General features: G+C 43.3%; 2 protein-coding genes and 4 non-coding genes across 7 annotated transcripts in view; all 6 read left to right on the plus strand.

The window, feature by feature from the left end:
• Positions 1-4,925, plus strand: part of LOC129844862 (paxillin-like) — a 45,696-nt gene extending 40,771 nt beyond the window's left edge. For both annotated transcript variants that reach the window (XM_055913033.1, XM_055913025.1), the window contains exon 11: positions 182-4,925. In XM_055913033.1, the coding sequence (XP_055769008.1) occupies positions 182-448 (267 nt within the window). In that variant the 3' untranslated portion in view covers positions 449-4,925. The remainder of the gene's footprint in view (positions 1-181) is intronic.
• A 248-nt stretch (positions 4,926-5,173) lies between these two features.
• LOC129844883 (60S acidic ribosomal protein P0) lies at positions 5,174-10,421 on the plus strand. The gene is made up of 8 exons (XM_055913054.1): positions 5,174-5,273; positions 5,806-5,912; positions 7,273-7,448; positions 7,907-7,994; positions 8,426-8,572; positions 8,962-9,147; positions 9,614-9,754; positions 10,187-10,421. The coding sequence occupies exons 2-8, from the start codon at positions 5,859-5,861 to the stop codon at positions 10,340-10,342; spliced, it is 948 nt and encodes a 315-aa protein (XP_055769029.1). The 5' UTR covers positions 5,174-5,273; positions 5,806-5,858; the 3' UTR covers positions 10,343-10,421.
• LOC129851602 (small nucleolar RNA SNORA63) lies at positions 7,700-7,828 on the plus strand. Its single transcript, XR_008758978.1, has one exon. It is a non-coding gene; the product is annotated as a small nucleolar RNA SNORA63 (small nucleolar RNA).
• LOC129851601 (small nucleolar RNA SNORA63) lies at positions 8,194-8,322 on the plus strand. Its single transcript, XR_008758977.1, has one exon. It is a non-coding gene; the product is annotated as a small nucleolar RNA SNORA63 (small nucleolar RNA).
• On the plus strand, positions 8,650-8,798 carry LOC129851662 (small nucleolar RNA SNORD15). The gene has a single exon (XR_008759029.1). It is a non-coding gene; the product is annotated as a small nucleolar RNA SNORD15 (small nucleolar RNA).
• Positions 9,978-10,106, plus strand: LOC129851603 (small nucleolar RNA SNORA63). The gene has a single exon (XR_008758979.1). It is a non-coding gene; the product is annotated as a small nucleolar RNA SNORA63 (small nucleolar RNA).
• Positions 10,422-27,711: the final 17,290 nt, after the last annotated feature.

Below are 27,711 nucleotides of genomic sequence, written 5' to 3' on the forward strand. Positions count from 1 at the left end.
GCTGCCAGAAACCTCATTTACTCGTGAGTTTCCTTTATTTTGGCAGTTACCTGTAGCTTCCATAGCTTTCATACAGTTATTGAAAAAAAAGTATTTAGAAAAACGGTATAGAAAGCCTTGATTGCCTCAGCCATTTTGTGACAACCTCCTTTCCTTCTCTTCCCACCTCTGTGCATTACAGGAGTGCTTCACCCCCTTTGTAAATGGGAGCTTCTTTGAGCACGAGGGCCAGCCATACTGCGAGGGCCACTACCACGAGCGCCGCGGCTCCCTCTGCTCGGGCTGTCAGAAGCCCATCACGGGCCGCTGCATCACAGCCATGGCCAAGAAGTTCCACCCCGAGCACTTTGTCTGTGCCTTCTGCCTTAAGCAGCTCAATAACGGCACCTTCAAGGAGCAGAATGACAAACCATACTGCCAGGGCTGCTTCATCAAGCTCTTTAGCTAGTGAGCTAACCCACTCCCCAGTTGTGTGTGTGTGTGTGTGTGTGTGTGTGTGTGTGTGTGTGTGTGTGTGTGTGTGTGTGTGTGTGTGTGTGTGTGTGTGGTGTGTGTGTGCCTGCGTTTGTGCGCCTTCGTGTGTGCATGCTTTGTCCCAATTCTCTACGGTTCAGCCCTAAGTGTGCACTTGCACCCTTCATGAATTTAATTGGAAATGACAGTTGTATGAAATATAGTGGAAACTCCAGCCCATGCCTACACCAATCCAATGCTTTAAAATGTGTGGCGAGGAGTACACGGGAAGAGAATTGGGGACGGACGTGTGTGTGTGTGTGTGTGTGTGTGTGTGTGTGTGTGTGTGTGTGTGTGTGTGTGTGTGTGTGTGTGTGTGTGTGTGTGTGTCAAAAGGTAAAGACTTGGATAGAAGGTGGCTATGATGAGGAAGCAGAGGGTTGTCCCTTACTGTGCATGTAGCTGAGATGAGACTGGCCATTAGAAAAGCTCCCCTACAGTCACCTGGAGGTTACTGCAGACAGGACTCAATGCTCAACAGAGCCTTCAGGGCCGTGGGGTTGACATTTCAAGAGTTCCAGAAAGCATGAGGTTTAAAGCGAGCCCAAAGAGATTTTTGTAAATGTAAAACGAGCAAGAGAAGCCATTTTTGTGTGAGAGGCAGTTTTTATGTTCTGTTCGATTTATTTTCCTGTCCTAATAATGGTAGACTGCGTTATCATGTGACCGACGTGTGGAGGTCAGGTTATAGGGGTCCTGGGATGGGTTTAGACAGGTGTTCAGGCAGTACTTAGTACACATAGAATGTTGTTGACATTCACTAGGATGCGTTTTGCCTAATAGTCCAAATTATGCAGTATGTCGGTGCCATTGCAAATGCACACCTATGAACTGTCTCTTGATCTCAAACGCAAACACACACACAGAGACACATACTTTATACTCTGAGAAGAGGTAAAGCTCTTGTCTCCTCTTTCCCTCCTCCCTTTCTCTTCACTTCTCTGTAAGACCAGTTCAAACACTTGGTGCTCACTCAACTCAATCATAGATTCCTCTCTCTGTGGCCCTCTTGGGGCCATTTTACAGCCTGGTATGGTCACGATATCAGGGTCCTATTTTTGTACACTTTTCCTATGGAAATGTTCATATACTAACAAGGACGGCTCAGCGGAATAGATTTAGTACATCCGTTTTCCTTTTCCCTGTTTGCTTAATTTTTCCAATGGAACTGTACAAAACTCTCAAATGTGTTTGTACAAAACAGACACGTTGTTTAGACACACATACTCACACTCTTTCTCCAGATTACTGCTCTTTTTGATGTGCTATGGACTCTCCGTTTCTATTTTCTGTAGATCAGTCTTTGCGCCACCGATCTCATATGAATTCTCATTCATGTCATCTGATTTGAAAAGAATGTGCATTTGAATACTGTCTTTCCGTTGATGTGGACAGAGGGTGGCGCTGTTTGGGTGAGTGTTGGCGACCTCTCATCTCGGAGGCACTCTGCTCGTCCCTTACTTTCCATCCGCTTTGGGTAGGGAGGCAGCTCTTAGCCTGGCAACCAAACTTAGCACAGCGTTCTTCAGTCTGGTGTGACCGGGCTAGGCTTCTCCATTCCTAAAGGGAAGCAGGACAAAATACTAGAGCATGTTGATTTGAAACAACATGTTAATTGTGTGTATTTTGCCTTTTTATTTGCTACTGTATTCGCCCACACATTTATCCAAGTCTTAAAAGGAATAATTCAGAGTGAATGGGGAGTGCTTTTCTTGGGGCAATGTTTTGTTGTACATTTAGCTACTGACAATGTGTGTGTTTTCCCTCAGATACTTCAAAAGTAAGTAATAGAGGGAGACTTGGTCCTTTTAATGTACGGGGGTAGGATTGGTTTTTAACCTCACTGCTTATTGACTGATTGAGCAACACACATTCTGCAATACAAGTTGTGTGGAGATTTTGTCAGCATTTTCTGCATATTTTTAGTACAATCACAATATTAAATTGACTTTAACATACTTGGTTTAGTGGCATGGAGCAGTATTGTCACTGTATGATTTTGAGCTCTGTAGCTAACACTGATATGCAAAGAGCTGGCTCTATGGACAAGGACATAAATGGACCCTAATACACACACACACACACACTAGGTTGATTTCCAGGCAACAGGGCCATTTCTAACCATGTGTCCCTGAAATGCCCTCAGAGTCACATGGTAATCTGGACACACAGGTCTGCAGTCAGTACCTAGTCTGTTTCCCAAATGGCACCCTATTCCCTATAAAGTCTACTGCTTTTGACTAGGGCCCATAGGGCTCTGGTCAAAAGTAGTGCCCCATTTAGGGAATAGGGTGCCGTTTGGTATGCAATACATGTCAATAATGGCATCCAAATCTCCTCATTACCTGATCCCAAATCACTGCAGTGGGTCAGGTTTGAGCATACTTTTTTTTATATGTACGTAATTGATTTACTTATTTCATCATCCACTGTTAATTTTTTTCAAGTGACCTTCTAATGTTGCATATTTGAATCATTGTGAAGCAGGTGATTTTAACTTTACACATGTTGCTTATATTTTTATGCTAAATCTTCATTTTTTTTATGGTTTCCAACCCAATTGTCATCACTTGGCATGTTGGTTGTGGTATATATATACACACATACGTTTCATTTTCATTTCTTAACACTTTGAAAGAATAAAGATAATTGTGCTAGTGCCAAATTTTCAATGCAATGTCTTTAACACTGTTGAGGTATATGGCGCACTTCCAAGTCCTTGCTGCGATCGGATTGGTGAAGCCATTTTTGATGTCGTAGAACAACATTGGCTGGATCAGCCAGTGTCATGGGGTGCATCTCAAACATCTAAATTGGCTCCCTCTCCTCTGCTTATTTCCTCCATATGTGTTGATGTGAAAGTACTGGACAGGTGAAAGCAAACCCCTCGAATACAACCTCAATATAGCTTACAGTGAAGTGTAAATAAAGATGAGACAAATAGGGAAGCCATTTTAGACTATTGAGATGCACCTCTGGCTTTTGGGTGTCAGTAAAAGAGAGGCAAATAACTTAGAGGGGGCAAACTGAGGATGGCCTCACAGCACAGTATAGTCGGCAGATTAAAGGTGTATAGTAATTGTTGCTTTATAATTACTACATGTTACTATTGGGTGTTTTTTGTGTCTGGCCTCCTCAGGCTGGGGTGCCATTTCTGGTGATGTTTGGAACGGTTTTGTTTCTTCAACCCGCTGAGACATGGGTTTTTAAAGCACTTTCAGCCTTGCTATGCCATAGATTCCTTGAGCTTCTCTAGTAGTGCAACTGTGTTGACATGAACATGATGAATCTACAGAGGGGCATTTCACCTAGCTTGGTTAATGAGGAATGCTGCTAACATAATATTCTAATTTAATTTTGAAATTCATAGACTGAGGTGTAACAGAAGAAGGGTTAGTACTACTTCATATTGACTCTGTTTTAAGTCAGGCTCTCTTTCTAAGCCATTAAATCCTAAATTGTTCAAGTTAGTGTGCCAAATAATGTATCAAGCTCAATGAAATATCCCTCTGGTAGCCTTTATAGCCATGCTTTGGAGACCGGAGACACAGACAATGAAAACAAGTGTAGGTGCTGCCAGGGTGCCTGAATCTAGCCCTGGACAGTTACAGTTCAAAGTTGAATGAGTTCCTCAATCAAGGGGAAATTACTGGAACGATTTCTTGAGTAGCCATGACCACAGGTTTAGGCACCAGCCCAAATGTGTAATGCAACAAATGGAGCCCTTTAAAGAGAGGCTTGAGAGCATGTTACTTTGGTGTATCTCTAGACACCCTATGTAATTTTATTTTATTTTATCTACACCCTATGTAAATCATCAGGGATTGTAATTATTATTATTTTTTGCTACATTTATTTATCCTATTACATTTCTTTGCTTTAGTTCTATGCTCTCTCTGTTGACTCAGAAATCCCAGGCCTAAGTGGGAAGCAACCCGTCTGCCTAGGCAGACTACTCTCAAAGCCTTTTTATTTTAATGTTTACAAGTTAACCTTGTCATTTGATCCCCTTAATTTATCTGAAAGGAACTATTTTCCCCCAATATTCCTGAGTGGCACAGCGGTCTAAGGCTCTGCATCGCAGTGCTAGAGGTGTCACTACAGACCCTGGTTCGATCCCGGGCTGTATCACGACCGGCTGTGATCGGGAGTGCCATAGGGTGGCGCACAATTTGCCCTGCGTCATACGGGTTTGTCCGGGGTAGGCTGTCATTGTAAATAAGAATTTGTTCTTAACTGACTTGCCTAGTTAAATAAAAAAGTGATTTTGTTTTTTCCTTTCCTCTTGCCTGTTTTATTTGCCCATGTACCTCTGTTGTCATGTTTTATGGGATGGCTATACGGTACCTGATTGCTGATCATTTTTAATTCAATGTGATTGATGCCAATAAATAAAATGTTTATTTCTGACACTCATTGTTTTTGTCTCAACTACTATGCACACAAGACACACAATGAATGCACAGAGCTAAGACTATGAGCAGATAGGTTGCTTGTTTTTCTTTTGATCTTGACAAACTTACGTCCCCAATCTAGTCTGCATTTCCTGCCTTGCTCGTTCTGGAAATCCACAGCCGGTGTGGACAGGGGCATAAAACGACCGCACCCACGGATAGCAACCGACAAAAAGATTGACACAGCTGGCCAATCATGTCTGTGGACCATAGTAGTCGTAGTGGATTGTGATTGGCTGTTTGTGCTGTATATTACTTGTGCGCTTCTTCTGTGGTTCTCTTTCTTTCACGCGTCCTTGGTAAGAGGTAAGGAATTTTCATGGCCTTGATTCTTTATGTAGGTTTACATGTTAAAATGTATTTCGCTGTATTATTTGATAAGATACTTTGATTACGTTAAACGACAGTACTGTGACAATGTCAAAAGATCAATTGGATGACTTAATTTTTGTGTGTTTCGTCTGTGCGGCCTATTTAGCACACTCGCTGTGTGGGTTGCCGCCATGTGCGACCATTATTTCCGTGACATTTTAGCTAGCTAAACTTGCTTGTAACCAATAATGGGAAAATATTTTCACCTTAAAGCCACTTCCAATAAAAAGTCGGAACTAGTTTATCTAGCTATAGTTATGTATGTTGCCTACGTTATGTATTTGCTACGTCAGCTAACTGCTAAAGCTAGTCCTATTTTTCAGTGTATTAGCGTTAGCTAGGTGAGTAGCGTTAGGGACTGCCAGTTTATCTAGATGGTTACTAGCAAGGTTGGTGCTTACTGTGATTGTAACTTTACTTTAGTTGTGAATCTGCTACCTGTCTAACGTAGTTTTATTTTCCATAGAAAATCTTGTCTTTAAACCAGCTGTTTAAGCGATCCTTCGAAGCACTACAAAGATGCCGAGGGAAGACAGGACCACGTGGAAGTCCAACTATTTTATGAAAATCATCGTACGTTGAAACAATTGAGCACTTTTGATGCACGAAAGTGTATAAACTATGGAACGCCGTTTGGGGTTTTGCGTGTAAAAAACACGTAAAATAAGCTTGTTGGCCAATCGGGACCTGTATGACGTCACATAATAATTTAACGCATTCATAATTATTTTGCGGAACTATTACACATTGATTACTCGCTCGTATTTCATATGTCACAACGATTAATCGAAACGTATGCTATGATGCAGTTGTCTCGCGCATCTACAGTGCTGGTCATAAAAAGGCTAGCAAGCTTATGGATGCCAACAATGGTTTTCTCAAAACATAGCAAACCGACATCTGTTTCAGTAGCTATTGTTAACTAGCAAACTATACAGCTAGGTGCCATCTAAAATAATCCAAATTTATAAGACTATTTATTTAAATAATTTTGGACTCATCTATTTGAAGCTCACCACGATAGTGGAGTTTGCGTTATTACTACAAAATAAATATAAGCCATTGACAGTGGTGCAAATTAATACAAATAGTATAATTATGCCAATTGAATAGATCATGCTGAACAAGATTGGGATGTTATAGAAAATCAACAAAAGACATCTGAACTCACTATTATACTTTAGAATTACTTTGGGGACATACTTTATGAACTCTACAGCCTTACCTATGGATTGTGGCTCAATGACATGGTATCATTTGACTCAGTGACACCCAGAGAACATTAGTGTCGTAGCTCTTATTGTGGGAATCTGAATTGAGCCACATTTATTGTCAATCTGTGTATTGAACACTATTCCAGAGGAGGAGGTTATAGTCTTGGTTATTGATTATTGAGTAGACTGATACACCATTTCTTGATCCCAGTCCTTACCTAAAGTTGGGCAGTGCAATATGAATGTCAATACACACAATAGGCTGACTGGGGAGGGGGGATATCAGTCCCGTGACTGAGCTAAAGCTAGCTAGCTACCACAGATGTTGTACAATGGAACTGTTATTTGACATGTTAAATAAGCTTTTAGTTCCACATGTCAGGGTTTCGACAGTCATCTTTTAACACGCAAAGACCCGAACGGCATTCCATAATAAACCAGTTTATGATTGACCATGTACAAAGCAGGATAAGTTACAGTGCATTTTGTTCAGTACTGCTCTGTCGTTCCCCCTGCGCACAGAAACCTGTCTCCTCGCTATCCCGGTCTGCCTCCATCCCACGGCTGACGGGGACGCATGGTCTCAGACACTTTTGTGCAGATGTTGTAGCCAACTAAATAAAGCTTTTGCAGTCTTATCCCCATGGTAGTGGGTTTACATTTCCTCAAGCAGTGAAATTTAGAAGTAGTTGGTCTCACTTTTACTTTTCTCTTTGCAGCAATTGCTGGATGACTATCCCAAATGTTTTATTGTCGGCGCCGACAATGTGGGCTCCAAGCAGATGCAGGCCATCCGTCTGTCCTTGCGTGGGAAGGCTGTGGTGCTCATGGGTAAAAACACCATGATGCGCAAAGCCATCCGCGGCCACTTGGAGAACAACCCCGCCTTGGAGAAGTAAGTTCAAAGCAAACACATTTTGGTCTAAGAGGCTGACCATAGTTGCATTCACTAGGAAGTCAAAGGGACATTTACATTACATTTTACATTTAAGTCATTTAGCGGACGCTCAGCCTGAAGTTGGCAATAAGATAAGCTTGTTATCAATATAGGTTGCAAAATTTTTTGCAGCTTTGTGCATTCGTGAACACGACCCAGTTATCAAAGGCTGAAATGCTGCTATCAAGCCCATGGATTGGCTATTTATGAAGCAGGATAAGTTACAGTGCAGCGTGTTCAGTACTGCTCTGTCGTTCCCCCTGCACAAAGAAACCTGTCTCCTACTATCCCTGTCTGTCTGCATCCCACGGCTGGCAGGGACGCTTGGTCTCAGACAAGTGTTTTCTCAGTCTTGTTAATCATGTATCATTATCCGTTGGGTTGGATTGAGATGTTAATTGTTGCCGTCTTCACAGGTTGCTGCCTCACATCAAAGGAAATGTGGGCTTTGTCTTCACCAAGGAGGACCTGGCTGAGATCAGGGACATGCTGCTGGCCAACAAGGTGACTGCAGTGTTGGATGCTCTGGTCTAGCAGGGAATTGTCAAGGTTTGTCCCAAATGGCACTTGTAGCGTACTACTTTTGACCAGGGCAATATATAGTGATAGTGTGCCGTTTGGACCAAATATGATTATTTACTAATGCAATGAAGCCCTCAATGTACATTCCAGATTTTGGATTATGCCTAAAGATGAGATGGCGACGCAGGATAAGTTACAGTGCAGCTTGTTAAGTGCTGCTCTGTCGTTCCCCCTGCACACATAAACTAGTTTCCTACTATCCCTGTCTGTCTGCATCCCACAGCTGACGGGGACGCTTGGTCTCAGACACTGTCCTGTGGATTTTGCTCGGGTCTCGTGGGCAGTCAATTGGCATGCGTCCATGGACTTAACACTTTCTTGAATGATCACTTACCTCAGACACTGCCCCTCAGGTGCCAGCTGCTGCCCGTGCCGGCGCTATTGCCCCCTGTGACGTGACTGTGCCAGCCCAGAACACTGGGCTGGGTCCTGAGAAGACTTCCTTCTTCCAGGCCCTGGGCATCACCACCAAGATCTCCAGAGGAACTATTGAAATATTGGTGAGTGTGGCAACTGCTTATTGGGCTCTACTATAAACTAGTGGGATTGTTGCATTCAGTCATCAAAATAAGACATTCTTCAGTGATGAGACGATGACGAGTCGGAATGGGACACTGTCTGTCTCTGGGGTAACTGGGTCAGGGTCACGTTCTGTGTCTTTGGTTTCAGGTCCCCAGAGCAGTGTGTCCTTTCACTTGAAGACATCGAGGCATTTGTCTGAGAAGGGTTTCTTCTTGAGTTGATAAATTGTTGCGAGGCTTGTGTGGATGTGTAATGCACTGTTTATAGTAGGATATGTATAATATTTTATTCTCTAGAAAACAATGAAAACGGTGTTTCTGAAAATGAAACACTGTTGACTAAATGCCTGCTTCACTTCTCCCTACAGAGCGACGTGATGCTCATCAAGCCTGGAGACAAGGTGGGAGCCAGCGAGGCCACGCTCCTCAACATGTTGAACATCTCTCCCTTCTCCTTCGGTCTGCTCATCCAGCAGGTGTATGACAGCGGTAGTGTCTACAGCCCTGAGGTGCTCGACATTACTGAGGATGCTCTGCACGCCAGGTTCCTGGAGGTGAGGAAGCATATACACAATGCCTTGTAAGGTCACTTTGGGTCCATAATCCAAAGCCCGTTGTATTATTGGTGCGTTGGGTAGTAAGTGAAATGGACTGAAGTGTAGCGCTGTGTCTTAATAGGTTGTCATTGGGTCCCCTTCCTCCATAGTCTTCGTCCATATCTAAAGTTATGAAAACAAGTAACACTGGGCCATTGGAAGAGGAATGCAACAGAAGCTGTGAAATCGGGCCATTTTTTTCCCCCCTTTTGGCTTTTGGGTAGCAGGATAAGTTACAGTGCAGCTTGTTCGGTGCTACTCTGTCGTTCCCCCTGCACACATCAACTAGTTTCCTACTATCCCTGTCTGTCTGCATCCCACGGCTGGCAGGGACGCTTGGTCTCAGACAAATCTAAATGTGTTGAACAGACTTGATTGACGCGCTGTAAGTTGCTGTCATACCTGACAACTTTGTATCTTTCAGGGTGTGCGTAACATAGCCAGTGTGTGTCTGGCAATCGGATACCCCACTCTGGCCTCTGTCCCTCACACCATCATCAACGGATACAAGAGGGTCCTGGCAGTCGCCGTGGAGACTGATTACTCCTTCCCCCTGGCAGACAAGGTATGTCGTCCCACCCACATTTGGACCACATGGTATTGAAATGGATGACGGGCCAAATACTAGCCCAGTGCACAAACAGTTGCTGTAGGGCGTAAATAATTGTAAAAGTAATATGGTTGTAGCTCCACCTTGCCCTCCAGGCTAAGGAATGTTCACATCGCTTATGCCTATCAAATCCTTTGCTCTAACATTTACATGGGGATTAGGGGCCACTTTGTCCCAGTTGCAGGATAAGTTACAGTGCAGCTTGTTAAGTGCTACTCTGTCGTTCCCCCTGCACACATCAACTAGTTTCCTACTATCCCTGTCTGTCTGCATCCCACGGCTGGCAGGGACGCTTGGTCTCAGACACTAGGTTGCCCATCGGCATATTTTGTCCATAACTTTCTATATTTTAGTTACCATTGCTTCTCTACCCCCTTTTACTCCCAGGTGAAGGCCTACCTGGCTGACCCCACTGCCTTCGCTGTAGCTGCTCCTGTGGCTGCGGCAGAGACGGCTGCTGCCCCAGCCGCTGCTAAAGAAGAGGCCAAGGAGGAGTCTGAGGAGGGCTCGGACGACGACATGGGCTTTGGCCTATTTGATTAGACGGCAGTAAACTCCACTCCTATGGTTGCTGACCAAATTCAAGAAGATCGTTGAGTTTTAAATAAAATCTAGAAAATTATTTCACGTTTGTGTATGTTTTACCAAAGTTGCTAAGTGTAAAGTCAGGTTCTTGCCACAGCCACAACCTGATTGGTGTGGCTGGCACATCTGAATGAGAAGGTTCTTGTCAAGTTAAGTCAGACACCATGTATTGTAAAACCTGTAGTAGTGAACTAGCTGCTTGGCTATTTAGTCTTGTGGACTGGAGGATGTCCATGTTCCCAATAGATTCCTATGGGTACAGAAATTAAACCCGGAGTGCCTTTGGGTAGAGTTGTATGATCAGTTCTGTTCTTTCTGAACATGTCTTGCACAGGTTGAGGAATGACCTCAGATATTTGGTGTATGGTACAGCATTTGACCTGAGAAGCAGCATATGGTGCGGTGTCTGCCGGAAGTAGTACATAAAAAAAGCTTGTCTAACTTCTGAAGCCAGCAAGAAGCTACTCAAAGCAACAACAAAAAAGATTTACAATCTAGAATAAATAACAATAGAAAGGTTCAGAACTTGTGTGAAACGGCAAATAAAAATCTAATATGGATGGCGTTAAGAGATGGGAGGGGTTGAATGGAGCTGAAGTGTCATGATCATTATAAAGAGCGGACCAAGATGCAGCGTGGTATGTTTCCATCTTTATTTGGAAGAGAAACTTAAACAATGCTTAAAACTAAACGTGAAGCTCACTGTAGTGCACGCAGGCAACTAGACCTAGACAAGATCCCACAAAGGGGAAATGGCTGCCTAAATATGATCCCCAATCAGAGACAATGGACAGCTGCCTCTGATTGGGAACCATGCCAAAATAGAAATATAATCACCTAGATGACCCACCCTAGTCACACCCCGACCTAACCAACATAGAGAATAAAAAGCTCTCTGGTCAGGGCGTGACATGAAGGTTGGGACTAATAACAAGATAATGTAAAATGTACTGTCCATAAAACATATCGGTTCAGAACTTTTGTGAAAGAGCACAGTTTGAAAGGTATGGCAAATACAAATCAAACTCGATGGAAATCAGAAATAGATGGGAGAGATTGAGGGAAGATGAAGGACTGGTGTAAAAACAAACAAAATATAGCTATTGTAAAATAGATTGTGTCCATTAATGTATATAGTATGTATAAGCTGGAAGTAGAAACCTAAGTGTTGTTGGTCACTAGTTTACTCAAATTAGGGGAGGGGTGGTAGGGTTAGAAATTAATAAAGGAAAATATATTTTAAGAATGGTTGAAAGTTTTAATGACTTCAATCTATGTAAACTTCCGATTTCAACTGTATATATATATATACACTGCTCCAAAAAATAAAGGGAACACTTAAACAACACAATGTAACTCCCAAGTCAATCACACTTCTGTGAAATCAAACTGTCCACTTAGGAAGCAACACTGATTGACAATACATTTCACATGCTGTTGTGCAAATGGAATAGACAAAAGGTGGAAATTATAGGCAATTAGCAAGACACCCCCCAAAACAGGAGTGATTCTGCAGGTGGTGACCACAGACCACTTCTCAGTTCCTATGCTTCCTGGCTGATGTTTTGGTCACTTTTGAATGCTGGCGGTGCTCTCACTCTAGTGGTAGCATGAGACGGAGTCTACAACCCACACAAGTGGCTCAGGTAGTGCAGTTCATCCAGGATGGCACATCAATGCGAACTGTGGCAAAAAGGTTTGCTGTGTCTGTCAGCGTAGTGTCCAGAGCATGCAGGCGCTACCAGGAGACAGGCCAGTACATCAGGAGACGTAGAGGAGGCCGTAGGAGGGCAACAACCCAGCAGCAGGACCGGTACCTCCGCCTTAGTGCAAGAAGGTGCACTGCCAGAGCCCTGCAAAATGACCTCCAGCAGGCCACAAATGTGCATGTGTCAGCATATTGTCTCACAAGGCGTCTGAGGATCTCATCTCGGTACCTAATGGCAGTCAGGCTACCTCTGGCGAGCACATGGAGGGCTGTGCGGCCCCACAAAGAAATGCCACCCCACACCATGACTGACCCATCGCCAAACCGGTCATTCTGGAGGATGTTGCAGGCAGCAGAACGTTCTCCACGGCGTCTCCAGACTCTGTCACGTGCTCATGTGCTCAGTGTGAACCTGCTTTCATCTGTGAAGAGCACAGGGCGCCAGTGGCGAATTTGCCAATCTTGGTGTTCTCTGGCAAATGCCAAACGTCCTGTACGGTGTTGGGCTGTAAGCACAACCCCCACCTGTGGACGTCGGGCCCTCATACCACCCTCATGGAGTCTGTTTCTGACCGTTTGAGCAGACACATGCACATTTGTGGCCTGCTGGAGGTCATTTTGCAGGGCTCTGGCAGTGCACCTCCTTGCACTAAGGCGGAGGTACCGGTCCTGCTGCTGGGTTGTTGCCCTCCTACGGCCTCCTCCACGTCTCCTGATGTACTGGCCTGTCTCCTGGTAGCGGCTCCATGCTCTGGACACTACGCTGACAGACACAGCAAACCTTTTTGCCACAGTTCGCATTGATGTGCCATCCTGGATGAACTGCACTACCTGAGCCACTTGTGTGGGTTGTAGACTCCGTCTCTTGCTACCACTAGAGTGAGAGCACCGCCAGCATTCAAAAGTGACCAAAACATCAGCCAGGAAGCATAGGAACTGAGAAGTGGTCTGTGGTCACCACCTGCAGAATCACTCCTGTTTTGGGGGGTGTCTTGCTAATTGCCTATAATTTCCACCTTTTGTCTATTCCATTTGCACAACAGCATGTGAAATGTATTGTCAATCAGTGTTGCTTCCTAAGTGGACAGTTTGATTTCACAGAAGTGTGATTGACTTGGAGTTGCATTGTGTTGTTTAAGTGTTCCCTTTATTTTTTTGAGCAGTGTATATACTGTATATCTGTATATATATATATACAGTTGAAGTCGGAAGTTTACATACACTTAGGTTTGTGTCATTAATACTTGTTTTTAAACCAGTCCACAAATGTCTTGTTAACAAACTATAGTTTTGGCAAGTCGGTTAGGACATCTGAAAAGTGCAAATCAATCCCAGAACAACAACAAAGGACCTTGTGAAGATGCTAGAGGAAACAGGTACAAAAGTATCTATATCCACAGTAAAACGAGTCCTATATCAACATAACCTGAAAGGCTGCTCAGCAAGGAAGAAGCCACTGCTCCAAACCGCCATAAAAAAGCCAGACTACGGTTTGCAACTGCACAGGGTGACAAAAATTGTACTTTTTGGAGAAATGTTCTCTAGTCTAATAAAATAGAAATATTTGGCCATAATGACCATCGTTATGTTTGAGGAAAAAGGGGGAGTTGCTATCCGAAGAACACCATCCCAACCGTGAAGCATGGTGGTGGCAGCATCATGTTGTGGGGGTGCTTTGCTGCATAAGGGACTGGTGCACTTCACAAAATAGATGGCATCATGAGGAAAGGGAAATGATGTGGATATATTGAAGCAACATCTCAAGACATCAGTCAGGAAGTTAAAGCTTGGTCACAAATGGGGCTTCCAAATGGACAATGACCCCAAGCATACTTCCAAAGTTATGGCTTCAGGACAACAAAGTCAAGGTATTGGAGTGGCCATCACAAAGCCCTGACCTCAATCCTATAGAACATTTGTGGGCAGAACTGAAAAAGTGTGTGCAAGCAAGGGGGCCTACAAACCTGACTCAGTTACACCAGCTCTGTCAGGAGGAATGGCCAAAATTCACCCAACTTATTGTGGAAGGCGACCCAAAATGTTTGACCCAAGTTAAACAATTTAAAGGCAATGCTACCAAATACTAATTGAGTTTATGTACACTTCTGACCCACTGGGAATGTGATGAAAGAAATAAAAGCTGAAATAAATTGTTCTCTCTACTATTATTCTGACATTTCACATTCTTAAAATAAAGTAGTGATCCTAACTGACCTAAAACAGGTATCTTTACTGGGATTAAATGTCAGGAATTGTGAAAAACTGAGTTTAAATGTATTTGGCTAATGTGTATGTAAACTTCCGACTTCAACTGTATATACAATACTGTTCAAAAGTTTGTGGTCACTTAGAAATGTCCTTGTTTTGAAAGAAAAGCAATTTTTTTTTAATGGAATATCTATATAGGTGTACAGAGGCCCATTATCTGGCCTTCTTTAGACTAGTTGAGTATCTGGAGCAGCAGCATTTGTGGGTTGAACTACAGGCTCAAAATGGCCAGAAACAAATAACTTTCTTCTGAAACTTGTCAGTCTATTCTTGTTCTGAGAAATGAAGTCTATTCCATGCGAGAAATTGCCAAGAAACTGAAGATCTCGTACAACGCTGTGTACTACTCCCTTCACAGAACAGAGCAAACTGTCTCTAACCAGAATGGAAAGAGGAGTGGGAGGCCCCGATGCACAACTGAGCAAGAGGACAAGTACATTCGTGTCTAGTTTGAGAAACAGAGGCCTCACAAGTCCTCAACTGGCAGCTTCATTAAATAGTACCTGCAAAACACCAGTCTCAACGTTTTGGCGCTCCGGTACCGCTTGCCATGCCACATTGGAAAGAGTCTATGACTTGGGTAGCTGGAGTTTTTTTGGGACACCACCTAGTATATAGGTCCTAGATGGCTGGAATTTCGCCCCAGTGATGTACTGGGCCATACACACTACCCTCTGTAGAGCCTTACGGTTGGATGCCGAGCTGTTGCCATAGCAGGCAGTGATTCAACCGGTCAGGATGCTCTCGATGGTGCTGTAGAACTTTTTGAGGATCTGTAGATCCAGGCCAAATCTTTTCAGTCTCCTGAGGGGGGAAAGGTGTTGTCGTGCCCTCTTCACAACTGTCTTGGTGTGTTTGGACCATGTAAGTTTGTTGGTGATGTGGACGCCAAGGAACTTGAAGCTCTCAATCTGCTCCACTACAGCCCCGTCGATGTGAATGGGGGCGTGCTTGGCCCTCCTTTTCCTGTAGTCCACGATCAGCTCCTTTGTCTTGCTCACATTGAGGGAGAGGTTGTTGTCCTGGCTCCATACTGCCCTATAGGCTGTCTCATTGTGGTCAGTGATCAGGCCTACCACTGTTGTGTTGTCAGCAAATTTAATGATGGTGTTGGAGTCGTGCTTGGCCACGCAGTCGTGGGTGAATAGGGAGTACAGGAGGGGACTAAGCACACACCCCTAAGGATCAACGTGGCAAATGTGTTGTTGCCTACCCTTACCACCTGAAGGCGGCCCGTCAGGAAGTCCAGGATCCAGTTGCAGAGGGAGGCGTTTAGTCCCAGGATCCTTAGCATAGTGATGAGCTTTGTGGGCACTATGGTGTTGAACGTTGAGTTGTAGTCAACGAACAACATTCTCACATAGGTGTTCCTTTTGTCCAGGTGGGATAGGGCAGTGTGGAGTGTGATTGAGATTGTGTCATCTGTGGATCTGTTGAGGCGGTATGCGAATTGGAGTGGGTCTTGGGTGTTGAGTTTTTACTCTGAGGATTAGAACCTAACGGACATTATGAAAGCTTAACCAAGTTTAATTCTTCCCAGAGGGTCAATACAGCTGCATTATACAAAACATGTTTCCACCAACACAAGTATATATACTCCAATTTAGATGCACTCCTCCTTCTCTCCAACCCTGACATCTGTTATGGTTCGACAGGAAGATGAGGTGATGGGATAATCAACCGTTACTCCTCCCTTAAGGTGACCTGACCTGACCTCAACCGCCTTGATGCCTAATCCTAAAATTTCCACCCGTGTCACCTATAGAAACTCCCTTAATTGCATCCCCTCTACCCAGCACGTTCCAAAGCCATCTGGCTCCTACAGATAACCATTTAACTTCTAATGTAAAAACCAGTCTCTATCTCTCCTCAGATACTATAGTATTACTCCTGATGTATCATCTCTCTAGTATAACAATGTTCCATGTTTAACCCAGAATCTAACAAGGGTTTCCGGGATGATGGGGTTGATGTGAGCCATGACCAGCCTTTCAAAGCACTTCATGGCTACCGATGTGAGTGCTATGGGGCGGTAGTCATTTAGGCAGGTTACCTTCAGGCACAGGGACTATGGTGGTCTGCTTGAAACATGTACAGTAACAGTCAAAGGTTTGGACACACCTACTCATATAGTGAAAACAATAGTGGTCCTAAAACGGAACCTTGAGGAACACCGAAATGTACAGTTGATTTGTCAGAGGACAAAACAGTCACAGAGACAAACTGATATCTTTCCGACAGATAAGATCTAAACCAGGCCAGAACTTGTCCGTGTAGACCAATTTGGGTTTCCAATCTCTCCAAAAGAATGTGGTGATCGATGGTATCAAAGGCAGCACTAAGGTCTAGTAGCACGAGGACAGATGCAGAGCCTCGGTCTGACGCCATTAAAAGGTAATTTACCACCTTCACAAGTGCAGTCTCAGTGCTGTGATGGGGTCTAAAAACAGACTGAAGCATTTCGTATACATTGTTTGTCTTCAGGAAGGCAGTGAGTTGCTGCACAACAGCTTTTTCAATTTTTTTGGAGAGGAATGGAAGATTCGATATAGGCCGATAGTTTTTTAAATATTTTCTGGGTCAAGGTTTGGCTTTTTCAAGAGAGGCTTTATTACTGCCACTTTTAGTGAGTTTGGTACACATCCGGTGGATAGAGATTGCAAAGTAAATGATTTGTATAAACTACCGGTCAAAAGTTTTAGAACACCTACTCATTTATGGGTTTTTCTTTATTTTTACTATTTTCTACATTGTAGAATAATAGTGAAGACATCAAAACTATGAAATAACACATATGGAGTCATGTAGTAACCAAAAAAGTGTTAAACAAATCAAAATATATTTCAGATTTTAGATTCTTCAAAGTAGCCACTCTTTGCCTTGATGACAGCTTTGCACACTCTTGGCATTCTCTCAACCAGCTTCACCTTGAATGCTTTTCCAACAGTCTTGAAGGAGTTCCCATGTATTCTGAGCACTAGTTGGCAGCTTTTCCTTCACTATGCGGTCCAATTCATCCCAAACCATCTCAATTGGGCTGAGGTCGTGTGATTGTGGAGGCCAGGTCAACTGATACAGCATTCCATCACTCCTTCTTGGTCAAAAAGCCCTTATACAGCCTGGAGGTGTGTTGGGTCATTGTCCTGTTGAAAATCAAATGATTGTCTCAATAAGTGCAAACCAGATAGGATGGCATATCGCTGCCCAATGCTGTGGTAACTATGCTGGTTAAGTGTGCCTTGAATTCTAAATAAATCACTGACAGTGTCACCAGCAAAGTACCCCCACACCATCACACCTCCTCCTCCATGCTTCACGGTGGGAACTACACATGCAGAGATCATCCATTCACCTACACTGCATCTCACAAAGACACAGCGGTTAGAAACAAAAATCTCAAATTTGGACTGATCAGACCAAAGGACAGATTCCCACCGGTCTAATGTCCATTGCCCGTGTTTCTTGGCCCAAGCAAGTCTCTTATTATTATTAGTGTCCTTTAGTAGTGGTTTCTTTGCAGCAATTATAGGACGAAGGCCTGATTCACATGGTCTCCTCTGAACAGTTGATGTTGAGATGTGTCTGTTATTTGAACTCTGTGAAGCATTTATTTGGGCTGCAATTTATGAGTCTGGTAAATCTAATAAACTTATCCTCTGCAGCAGAGGTAACTCTGGGTCTTCCTTTCCTGTATCGGTCCTCATGAGAGCCAGTTTCATCATAGCGCTTGATGGTTTTTGCGACTGCACTTGAAGAAACTTTCAAAGTTATTGAAATGTTCCGCATTGACTGACCTTCATGTCTTAAAGTAATGATGACTGTCGTTTCTCTTTGCTTATTTCAGCTGTTCTTACCATAATCTGGACTTGGTCTTTTACCAAATAGGGCTATCTTCTGTGTACCACCCCTATCTTGTCACAACACAACTGATAGGATCAAACGCATTAAGGAAAGAAAATTCCACAAACTTTTAACAAGTGTCATGACTGTCCTGTGAGGATCTCCAAGAGTCATATCAGCTTGGCAATGGTTGACAATAACAACATCCCCCACAGATCCCCACAGAGGGGAGGAGGGAACTGGTGTGGGGGTTTTGATACCTCCACAACCTGTCGTAAATTAAGGAGAAGGGGTGGCTCTTTCTCCCCCTTTGGTATCAACTAAAGGAATGTCCTATGTCTCCAGATACTTTTGCCGCCCAAAACTCTAACGTCCACGAAGTGAATAACGGAACAATATTTCTACCATAACAATATGGGAAATGGTCAGAGGGAACTATGGAAAACAAATGTAATATTGGTTTTCATTTTGGGATGTCATTAAAAACTGTATGGATGAAATACTGTAACTTGGAAAGTATATCCCTTTTTATCTGTCAAGTTTCCATACAATACGTTGTGCATATAATATGAAACAATTATTAATGTATTGTTGTTAACAGGAATGTGATTTTAGAAGGTATAAGATAATCTATCTCCTATAAACTGTGCATAAATAAGTAGCCACGCTCTGAGTGAGATTGGAGAGATTTCCAGATGGATGGAGCCGTCCCCTTCGGCCAGAGTACATAAAAAGCCTTGGTAACGAAATTAACATTAGACCAGAAAAGCGTGGAGCGGTCGCTACACATCTGAAATGGTTGGAACTTTGAACCTCAACACGAGGTGAAGAAAATGAACTCACCTACCAGTCCAGGACATCGGCAGTCTGCAGCTGCGCGTGTAAAGTGGTTTGGAACTTTGACTATCTACCCGAGGTGTAGAGAGGAGAACTCCCCTCTCAGACAATCACTGGTACAGCTAAGTATCTGTTCTGAGAAATGAACACCCAATGGAGAACGGACAACTAAGAAGAAGGACATTGAGACCTCTTGTGGACAATCAGAGCCTTACACATGAGGAGACCCAAACAAACCCTTTTCCAAGGAGGCTTGGTTCCGACAAAGATAAACAACGAATGAATGCATTCATATGTAAATACATTCATGATTTCTTACTCTAAATGGGCGATGGTTCATGTGCCAAGTATTGGGATCATGTGAGAGTAGTTTCCAAGTGTATCCAAGTGTTGTGTCTCCCTTTCCCTTTCTCTCTACCCCTCCCTCTTTTGGTAAACAAGCAGTCATATTTTGTCAGTTCACTAGGGACCTTTGTCTCATGTAAAGGGCGTATGTTTATTCTGTGTTATTATTTAGTTAGCTAGTAAATAAATAATTCAACTAATTTGTGTAGTACTGAATCATGAGCAAGGCTGGGGTTTTTGCAGATCCCATTAGGTTACGACTATTCAGAATGATGATATGATAAGAGGTTATGATTAATATGTTGACTGTTTTATGGATGTTGTAGGTAAAGACCTTATAGAGTTTAATTCGGGAGATGGTAACTCTTTAAACAACTTATTCCGTGGTGCCCCAAATCCTACTGAGTTATTTGTTCATTATTAATTGAATCGGGTAACAATTAAACATAGTTAGTGGATTGAATAAATAACAGTCATCAGATTAATGAAAGTAAAGTCACGACACAAGGCACACCTGTTAATTGAAATGCATTCCAGGTGACTTCCTCATGAATCTGGTTGAGAGAATGCCAAGAGTGTGCAAAGCTGTCATCAAGGCAAAGGGTGGCTACTTATTTGTTTAACACTTTTTTGGTTACTACATGATTCCATATGTGTTATTTCATAGTTTTGATGTTTTCACTATTATTCTACAATGTAGAAAATAGTAAAAAAATAAAGAAGAACACTGGAATGAGTAGGTGTGTCCAAACTTTGACTGGTACTGTAGGCATTACAGACTCGGTCAGGGAGACATTGAAAATGTCAGTGAAGACACTAACCAGTTCACTACACCCGCAATAAAAATTGCCTATTTATTGCCTTACCTCCCTTATCTTACCTTATTTAAACACACTGTATATATACTTTTTTTCTATTGTGTTATTGACTGTATGTTTGTTTATTCCATGTGTAACTCTGTTGTTGTTTGTGTCGCACTGCTTTGCTTTATCTTGGCCAGGTCGCAGTTGTAAATGAGAACTTGTTCTCAACTAGCCTACCTGGTTAAATAAAGGTGAAATATATATAGTTTTTAAATAACATCTACTAAATATGTGTATGTGACCAATAAAATGTGATTTGATTTGATCAAAAACCCTTCCCTCCACATGGTATCATAAGCTTTCTCAAAGTCAAAATACACAACACTCATCACCTCTTTTATTGACAGGGCCTTGGCTATCTCTGTACTAACTGTCACCAGGGCATCCATGGCAGACCCCCCTCTCCTGAAACCACTCTGTGCTACGCTCATCAAACCCCTAACTTCCACAAAACACATCATCCTACTCACTACCATCTTTTCCATCAACTTACACGTTGGAAGTCAGCGCGATGGGCCTAGGTTTTACAAATGGCAACACCACCGCACGTTTCCACCCGGCAGGTATCACCCCAGTCCTCCACACCTTATTATATAACCCTAACACTGCTTCCAACACACTGTTCGGTGCATGCTTAAACAACACATAACACACCCTATCTTCTCCAGGAGCAGTCTGCCCTCAAACACCTTTGTCATCTCAAACAGAAAACTCTGCATCCATAGCTTCTCCTGACTCCCCTTTTTCTGAAAACATCTCCATGCTCCTTTCAATCTAACCTACGTCTCCTCTTACTCTCATCACATAGGTGCTCACATCCATGAACCTCTAAAAAATGCACCACCTAGCACATTTGACATTTCTTTACTGCAATTCCAGCATTTTTACACTTCCACATAATGAAAACATTTTCTAAACCGCACCAATTTCAGTCCCTCAAGCAATAGTGGAGCAAAATTCCCACCATGCCTCCCTTTTCGCCGTCTTAATCATTCTTCTCGTCATCGCTCTCTTCCTTCTGTCAAGCCATTATTAATTACCCATAGAGCTATATCCCTTTCCTGCACCACCTATGAGCATTCATCTGTCCACCATGGCACTACCCGCTGTCTTCCTCCCCCAGAACACACTGGCACGGTCATATCTGCAGCTGATATAATTACAGACTTTACTGCCTCAGCGCACTCATTCGCAGACCCCTCCATTGGTCACTTTTGTCCCGCCCGCTCGTACTGCATTTACTTATTCTTCGATGAGGTTTAACGGCGGTTGGCATCCAATACATTTTGCATTACCGCCACTAACTAGACTGGGGTATAACTCCGTTATACTTTGCTTAAAAAAAACAACATTAAAATAGGAAATAAATCAACAAATACCCTACCATCTAACCCTACACTCATTAAAAACCCACCCCCCTACTCCACTATTTCAATCTATCTAGACCTATCTCAGGCCAACAGCCTGAAAGGACAGGACACCACCACTCAACACACCCTGTAACTCTTCTGACGTCAAGTCTCGTACACCCAAATACTTCTCTGCAGCTTCCACCATAACCTACATTTTCTGTGACTTGCGTCCCTGCCGTACAGTTGATAACCATTTCTATAAACGCAAAAAATCCAATCTTACTGAAACATATCCCTTGTTGGCCTATTCCTCTGTACTGGTACAGTTCTACTACTCACACCACTACTCTCAGGATACCTCCACCTTGACACATCTTCCTCTACTTTCCTCACTGCCTTAGCATATGACAACTTCTGCACTACTCTAACCCTGGTAACCTCAACCTGCCTCTCTCGCACCAGACATTTCTGATCCCCAGCCCCATGGGCACCGCTACAATTAATACATAGTGCTTCTTCCCTCAATGCTACACATTCCTTTGTCTCATGCCCTTCCGCACACTTCTCACACCTAGAAGCCTCCCTCCTACACACTTCTGCCACATGCCCATAAGCTTGACACCTGTAACACCATAATGTATTCGGCACAAAAGCTCATATGGGATAACTTATATATCCTAACATCACTTTGTCGGGCAAAGACTCAAAATCAAAACAAACACAAAAACAGACAAAGACTCTTCTGTTTCACCACTCACGCCACTGTGTCTGTGTCGCACCAAACGACGAGCATCACAGGAATCTTCCCCTTCAGTTGGTCAACTTTCACATTTACAACTAGCCCAGTAATCACTCCTTTCAATGGCGCCCTTTTCTCGAGAGCAAAACAATTCACGTCTCTTGTCCCCATTTGTTTGAGGCGGAGCACCTGCTCCCTCTGACCAACAGAAACACAAACAATTATCACAAGACCATTTCTGGTGACCTTCACCGATTCCACAGCACCCAACTCTGTTTTCACCCACCCAGAAACCAAAAATGGATCAGCAAAAAGGCACCTCACTTCCATTTCTCCTCCTGTCTTCGATCTGACATACAGCTTGCTTATACAGTGCCTTCTGAAAGTTTTCAGACCCCTTGACTTTTTCAACATTTTGTTACGTTACAGCCTTATTCTAAAATTGATTAAATTGTTTTTTCCCCCCTCATCAATCTACACACAATACCCCATAATGACAAAGCAAAAACATTTTTGCTAATTCATATTTTAAAAAACCCTGAAATATTCCATTTACATAAGTTTTCAGACCCTTTACTCAGTACTTTGTTGAAGCCCCTTTGACAGCGATTAAGCCTTGAGTCTTCTTGGGTATGACGCTACAAGCTTGGCACACCTGTATTTGGGGAGTTTCTCACATTCTTCTCTGCAGATCCTCTCAAGCTATTTTCAGGTCTCTCCAGAGATGTTCAATTGGGTTCTGGCTGGGCCACTCAAGGACATTCAGAGACTTGTCCCTAAGCCACTCCTGCATTGTCTTGGCTGTGTACTTAGGGTCATTGTCCTTTTGGAAGGTGAACTTTGGCCCCAGTCTGAGGTCATGAGCGCTCTGGAGCAGGTTTTCATTAAGGATCTCTCTGTACTTTGCTCCTTTCATCTTTGCCTCGATCCTGACTAGTCTCCCAGTCCCTGCCGCTGAAAAACATCCCCACAGCATGATGCTGCCATCACCATGCTTCACCATCGGGATGATGCAAGGTTTACTCCAGATGTGACGCTTGGCATTCAAGCCAAAGAAGTTTGATCTTGGTTTCATCAGACCATAGAATCTTGTTTCTCATGGTCAGAAAGTCTTTAGGTGCCTTTTGGCTAACCTAGCTGGGCAGTGCATCTCTTGGTCTGTCTGTGTCTTGCTTGTTTGCCAGCCACTTCCAGGACTTTGTTCTGTGCCTTTGTGCATGACAAAAGTGAGAGGGAAATAGAACTATTTATTACGTTTGATAAACGCCAACGGGCAACAGTGTTTATAAACTGCAGCTTGAAAAAGATAACCGTGTCGAGCGTGAACATGTGTTCATATGCGCGTGCACGAAATGAAACTCGCGCTTTCCAGCAGCAACCTCTGTGGTAACCAGTCCAGACAATATATGGGCGTGATGGCACTCCTCATAGGCGCACATAATTTTAAAACAAGACAACGATTATCAAGTATCTCAGTCAAGATTTAGTTACAACTCTGGACTAATGCAAGATGGAAAGCAATGGATTAACACTGACTATTGATTTATATATTGAATTTAAAATGTTGATTAGCTGGGCAGACTGGGCAATATGGATGCACATCTCTCAGTAAATAATAACCATCAAGTATTCAGCCAAGCCATAGTATAAATAGTATTTTATATTTTAAAATGTATAAAATCAAATCTGGGGGAGCCAGTTTGAATGGGCCTGATGCAGCTGATAAAATGTATAATAGTATTGTTATCTATAATTTACAGGTGCTATGCTTAAGTTTGTTAGTAGAGGATCCTCAGCCAGTACAAGCACAGACTCAGTTGGTCCACATCCAGCCAGTACTAACACAGACCCAGTACAGCTGGCTTCAGCAAGTACTAACACAGACCCAGTACAGCTGGCTTCAGCAAGTACTAACACAGACCCAGTACAGCTGGCTTCAGCCAGGACTAACACAGACCCAGTACAGCTGGCCTCAGCAAATACTAACACAGACCCAGTACTGGCAGTTTCAGCAAGTACTAACACAGACCCAGTACTGGCAGTTTCAGCAAGTACTAACACAGACCCAGTACAGCCGTCTTCAGCAAGTACCAACACAGACCCAGTACAGCTGGCTTCAGCAAGTACTAACACAGACCCAGTACAGCTGGCTTCAGCCAGGACTAACACAGACCCAGTACAGCTGGCCTCAGCAAATACTAACACAGACCCAGTACAGCTGTCTTCAGCAAGTACCAACACAGACCCAGTACAGCTGGCTTCAGCAAGTACTAACATAGACCCGTGAGCCATGTAAAGCCAAGGCAGCAGCTACTCTTCCTGGGGTCCAGAAAAATTAAGGCAGTTAAACAATTTTAAAAACATTACAATACATTCACAAAAGATTTCACAACACACTAAGTGTATGCCCTCAGGCCCCTACTCCACTACTACATATCTACAACACAAAATCCATGTGTAAAAAATCTAATCTAATCAAATGTATTGGTCACATACACATGGTTAGCAGATGTTATTGTGAGTGTAGCGAAATGCTTGTGCTTCTAGTTCCAACAGTGCAGCAACATCTAACAAGTAACATCTAATAATTCCACAACAAATACCTAATACACACAATTCTAAATAAAGGAATGGAATAAGAATATATAAATATATGGATGAGCAATGTCAGAGCACATAGGCTAAGATGCAATAGTATAGAATACAGTATATACATATGAGATGAGTAATGCAAGATATGTAAACATTTTTAAAGTGGCATTATTAAACTGACTAGTGTTCCATTTATTAAGGTAGCCAATGATTTCAAGTCTGTATGTAGGCAGCAGCCTCTCTGTGTTAGTGATGGCTGTTTAACAGTCTGATGGCATTGAGATAGAAGCTGTTTTTCAGTCTTTCGGTCCCAGCTTTGATGAACCTGTACTGACCTCGCCTTCTGGATGATAGCGAGGTGAACAGGCAGTGGCTTGGGTGGTTGTTGTCCTTGATTATCTTTTTGGCCTTCCTGTGACATCGGGTGCTGTAGGTGTCCTGGAGGGCAGGTAGTTTGCCCCTGGTGATGCGTTGTGCAGACCGCACCACCCTCTAGAGAGCCCTGCGGTTGTGGGCGCTGCAGTTGCCGTACCAGGCGGTGATACAGCCCGACAGGATGCTTTCAATTGTGCATCTGTAAAAGTTTGTGAGGGTTTTAGTTGACAAGCCACAGTTCTACCAGCCTCCTGAGGTTGAAGAGGCGCTGTTGTGCCTTCTTCACCACACTGTCTATGTGGGTGGACTATTTCAGTTTGTCGGTGATGTGAACGCCAAGGAACTTTCCACCTTCTCCACTGCTGTCCTGTCGATGTAGATAGGGGGGTGCTCCCTCTTCTATTTCCTGAAGTCCACGATAATCTCCTTTGTTTTGTTGACAATGAGTGAGAGGTTATTTTCCTGACACCACACTCCGAGAGCGCTAACCTCCTCCCTGTAGGCTGTCTCGTCGTTGTTGGTAATCAATCCTACTACTGTTGTATTGTCTGCAAACTTGATGATTGAGTTGGAGGTGCATGGCCAAGCAGTCATGGGGGAACAGGGAGTACAGGATGGGGCTGAGCACACACCCTTGTGGGGCCCCAGTGTTGAGGATCAGCGAAGTGGAGATGTTGTTTCCTACCTTCACCACCTTAGGGCGTCCCTTCAGGAAGTCCAGGATCCAATTGCACAGGGCGGGTTGAGGCCCAGGGCCTCAAGCTTAATGATGAGGTTGGAGGGCACTATGGTGTTGAATGCTGAGCTGTAGTCAATGAACAGCATTCTTACATAGGTATTCCTCTTGTCCAGATGGGATAGGGCAGTGTGCAGTGTGATGGTGATTGCATTGTCTGTGGACCTGTTGGGGCGGTAAGCAGATTGAAGTGGGTCTAGGGTGACAGGTAAGGTGGAGGTTATATGATCCTTAACTAGCCTCTCAAAGCACTTCATGATGACGGAAGTGAGTGCTACAGGGCGATAGTCATTTTGTTCAGTTACCTTTGCATTCTTGGGTACAGGAACAATGGTGGCCATCTTGAAGCATGTGGGGACAGCAGACAGGGATAGGGAGAGATTGAATATGTCCGTAAACACACCATACGTGTGTATAGTGCGTATGTTATCGTGTGTGTGTATGCATATGTCTGTGCCTATGTTTGTGTTACTTTACAGTCCCTGCTGTTACACTGAACCCCCCCCCTTTTGTACACTGCTGCTACTCGCTGTTTATTATCTATGCATAGTCACTTCACCCCTACCAACATGTACAAATTACCTTCAACTAACCTGCACCCCCACACACTGACTCGGTACCGGTACCCCCTGTATATAGCCTTGTTATTGTTATTGTGTTACTTGTTATTCTTATTTTTTTTACTTTAGTCTATTTGGTAAATATTTTCTTAACTCTTCTTGAACTGCACTGTTGGTTAAGGGCTTGTAAGTAAGCATTTCACGGTAAGGTCTACACTTGTTGTATTCGGCACATTGATTTGTTCCAGAATGTGTATTATTGACTGTTTTTTTAAATAACATTTTACTGCTTGCATCAGTTACTTGATATGGAATAGAGTTCCATGTATACATGGCTCTATGTAATACCGTGAGCCTCTCATAGTCTGTTCTGGACTTGGGGACTGTGAAGAGACCTCTGGTGGCATGTCTTGTGGGGTATGCTTGGGTGTCCGAGCTGTGTGCCAGTAGTTCTAACAGACAGCTCGGTGCATTCAACATGTCAATATCTCTCACAAATACAAGTATTGATGAAGTTAATCTCTCATCCACTTTGAGCCAGGAGAGATTGACATGCACATTTTTCATGTTAGCTCTCTGTATACATCCAAGGGCCAGCCGTGCTGCCCTGTTCTGAGCCAATTGCAATTTTCCTAAGTCCTTCTTGGTGGCACCTGACCACAACTGAACAATAGTCAGGTGCGACAAAACTAGGACCTGTGTGACATGCCTTGTTGATAGTGCTGTTTAGAAGGTAGAGTAGGGATTTATTATGGACAGACTTCTCCCCATTTTAGCTACTGTTGTATCAATATGTTTTTCTCCTGAGTAGAATGGACCACCCTTTTACTGTGACACAACAGTACAAGCAATTATGTACTGTGCAATAAATGTACACACATTAAAAAACATTGTTGACAAATAACTGACATAATATCTTATAGAAATATTTTCAATTATTCTTTGTATGATAAGTAGTATCAAATATATCGATAGTTATGCAAATTTCTTATCATTTTCGCCCTAGTTATTCTTTTAGAAAGTATGTAGGAAAGGACTCTAATTCTAAAGGATTCCAAAAATCCGTGATCCGGAAGTGCGTAGTTATTCTTGCCCGCGTCACAGGGGTGTCA

Source organism: Salvelinus fontinalis, chromosome 3 (genome assembly GCF_029448725.1).
Source record: "Salvelinus fontinalis isolate EN_2023a chromosome 3, ASM2944872v1, whole genome shotgun sequence".
NCBI classification, from domain to species: domain Eukaryota; kingdom Metazoa; phylum Chordata; class Actinopteri; order Salmoniformes; family Salmonidae; genus Salvelinus; species Salvelinus fontinalis.

What these genes read in the sequence shown, in the direction of transcription:
- LOC129844883 (XM_055913054.1), top strand. Translation starts at nt 5,859, where the DNA reads ATGCCGAGGGAAGACAGGACCACGTGGAAGTCCAACTATTTTATGAAA. An exon ending in ACTATTTTATGAAAATCATC is followed by an intron (nt 5,913 to 7,272) that starts GTACGTTGAAAC and finishes TTCTCTTTGCAG; the next exon opens with CAATTGCTGGATGACTATCC. An exon ending in AACAACCCCGCCTTGGAGAA is followed by an intron (nt 7,449 to 7,906) that starts GTAAGTTCAAAG and finishes CCGTCTTCACAG; the next exon opens with GTTGCTGCCTCACATCAAAG.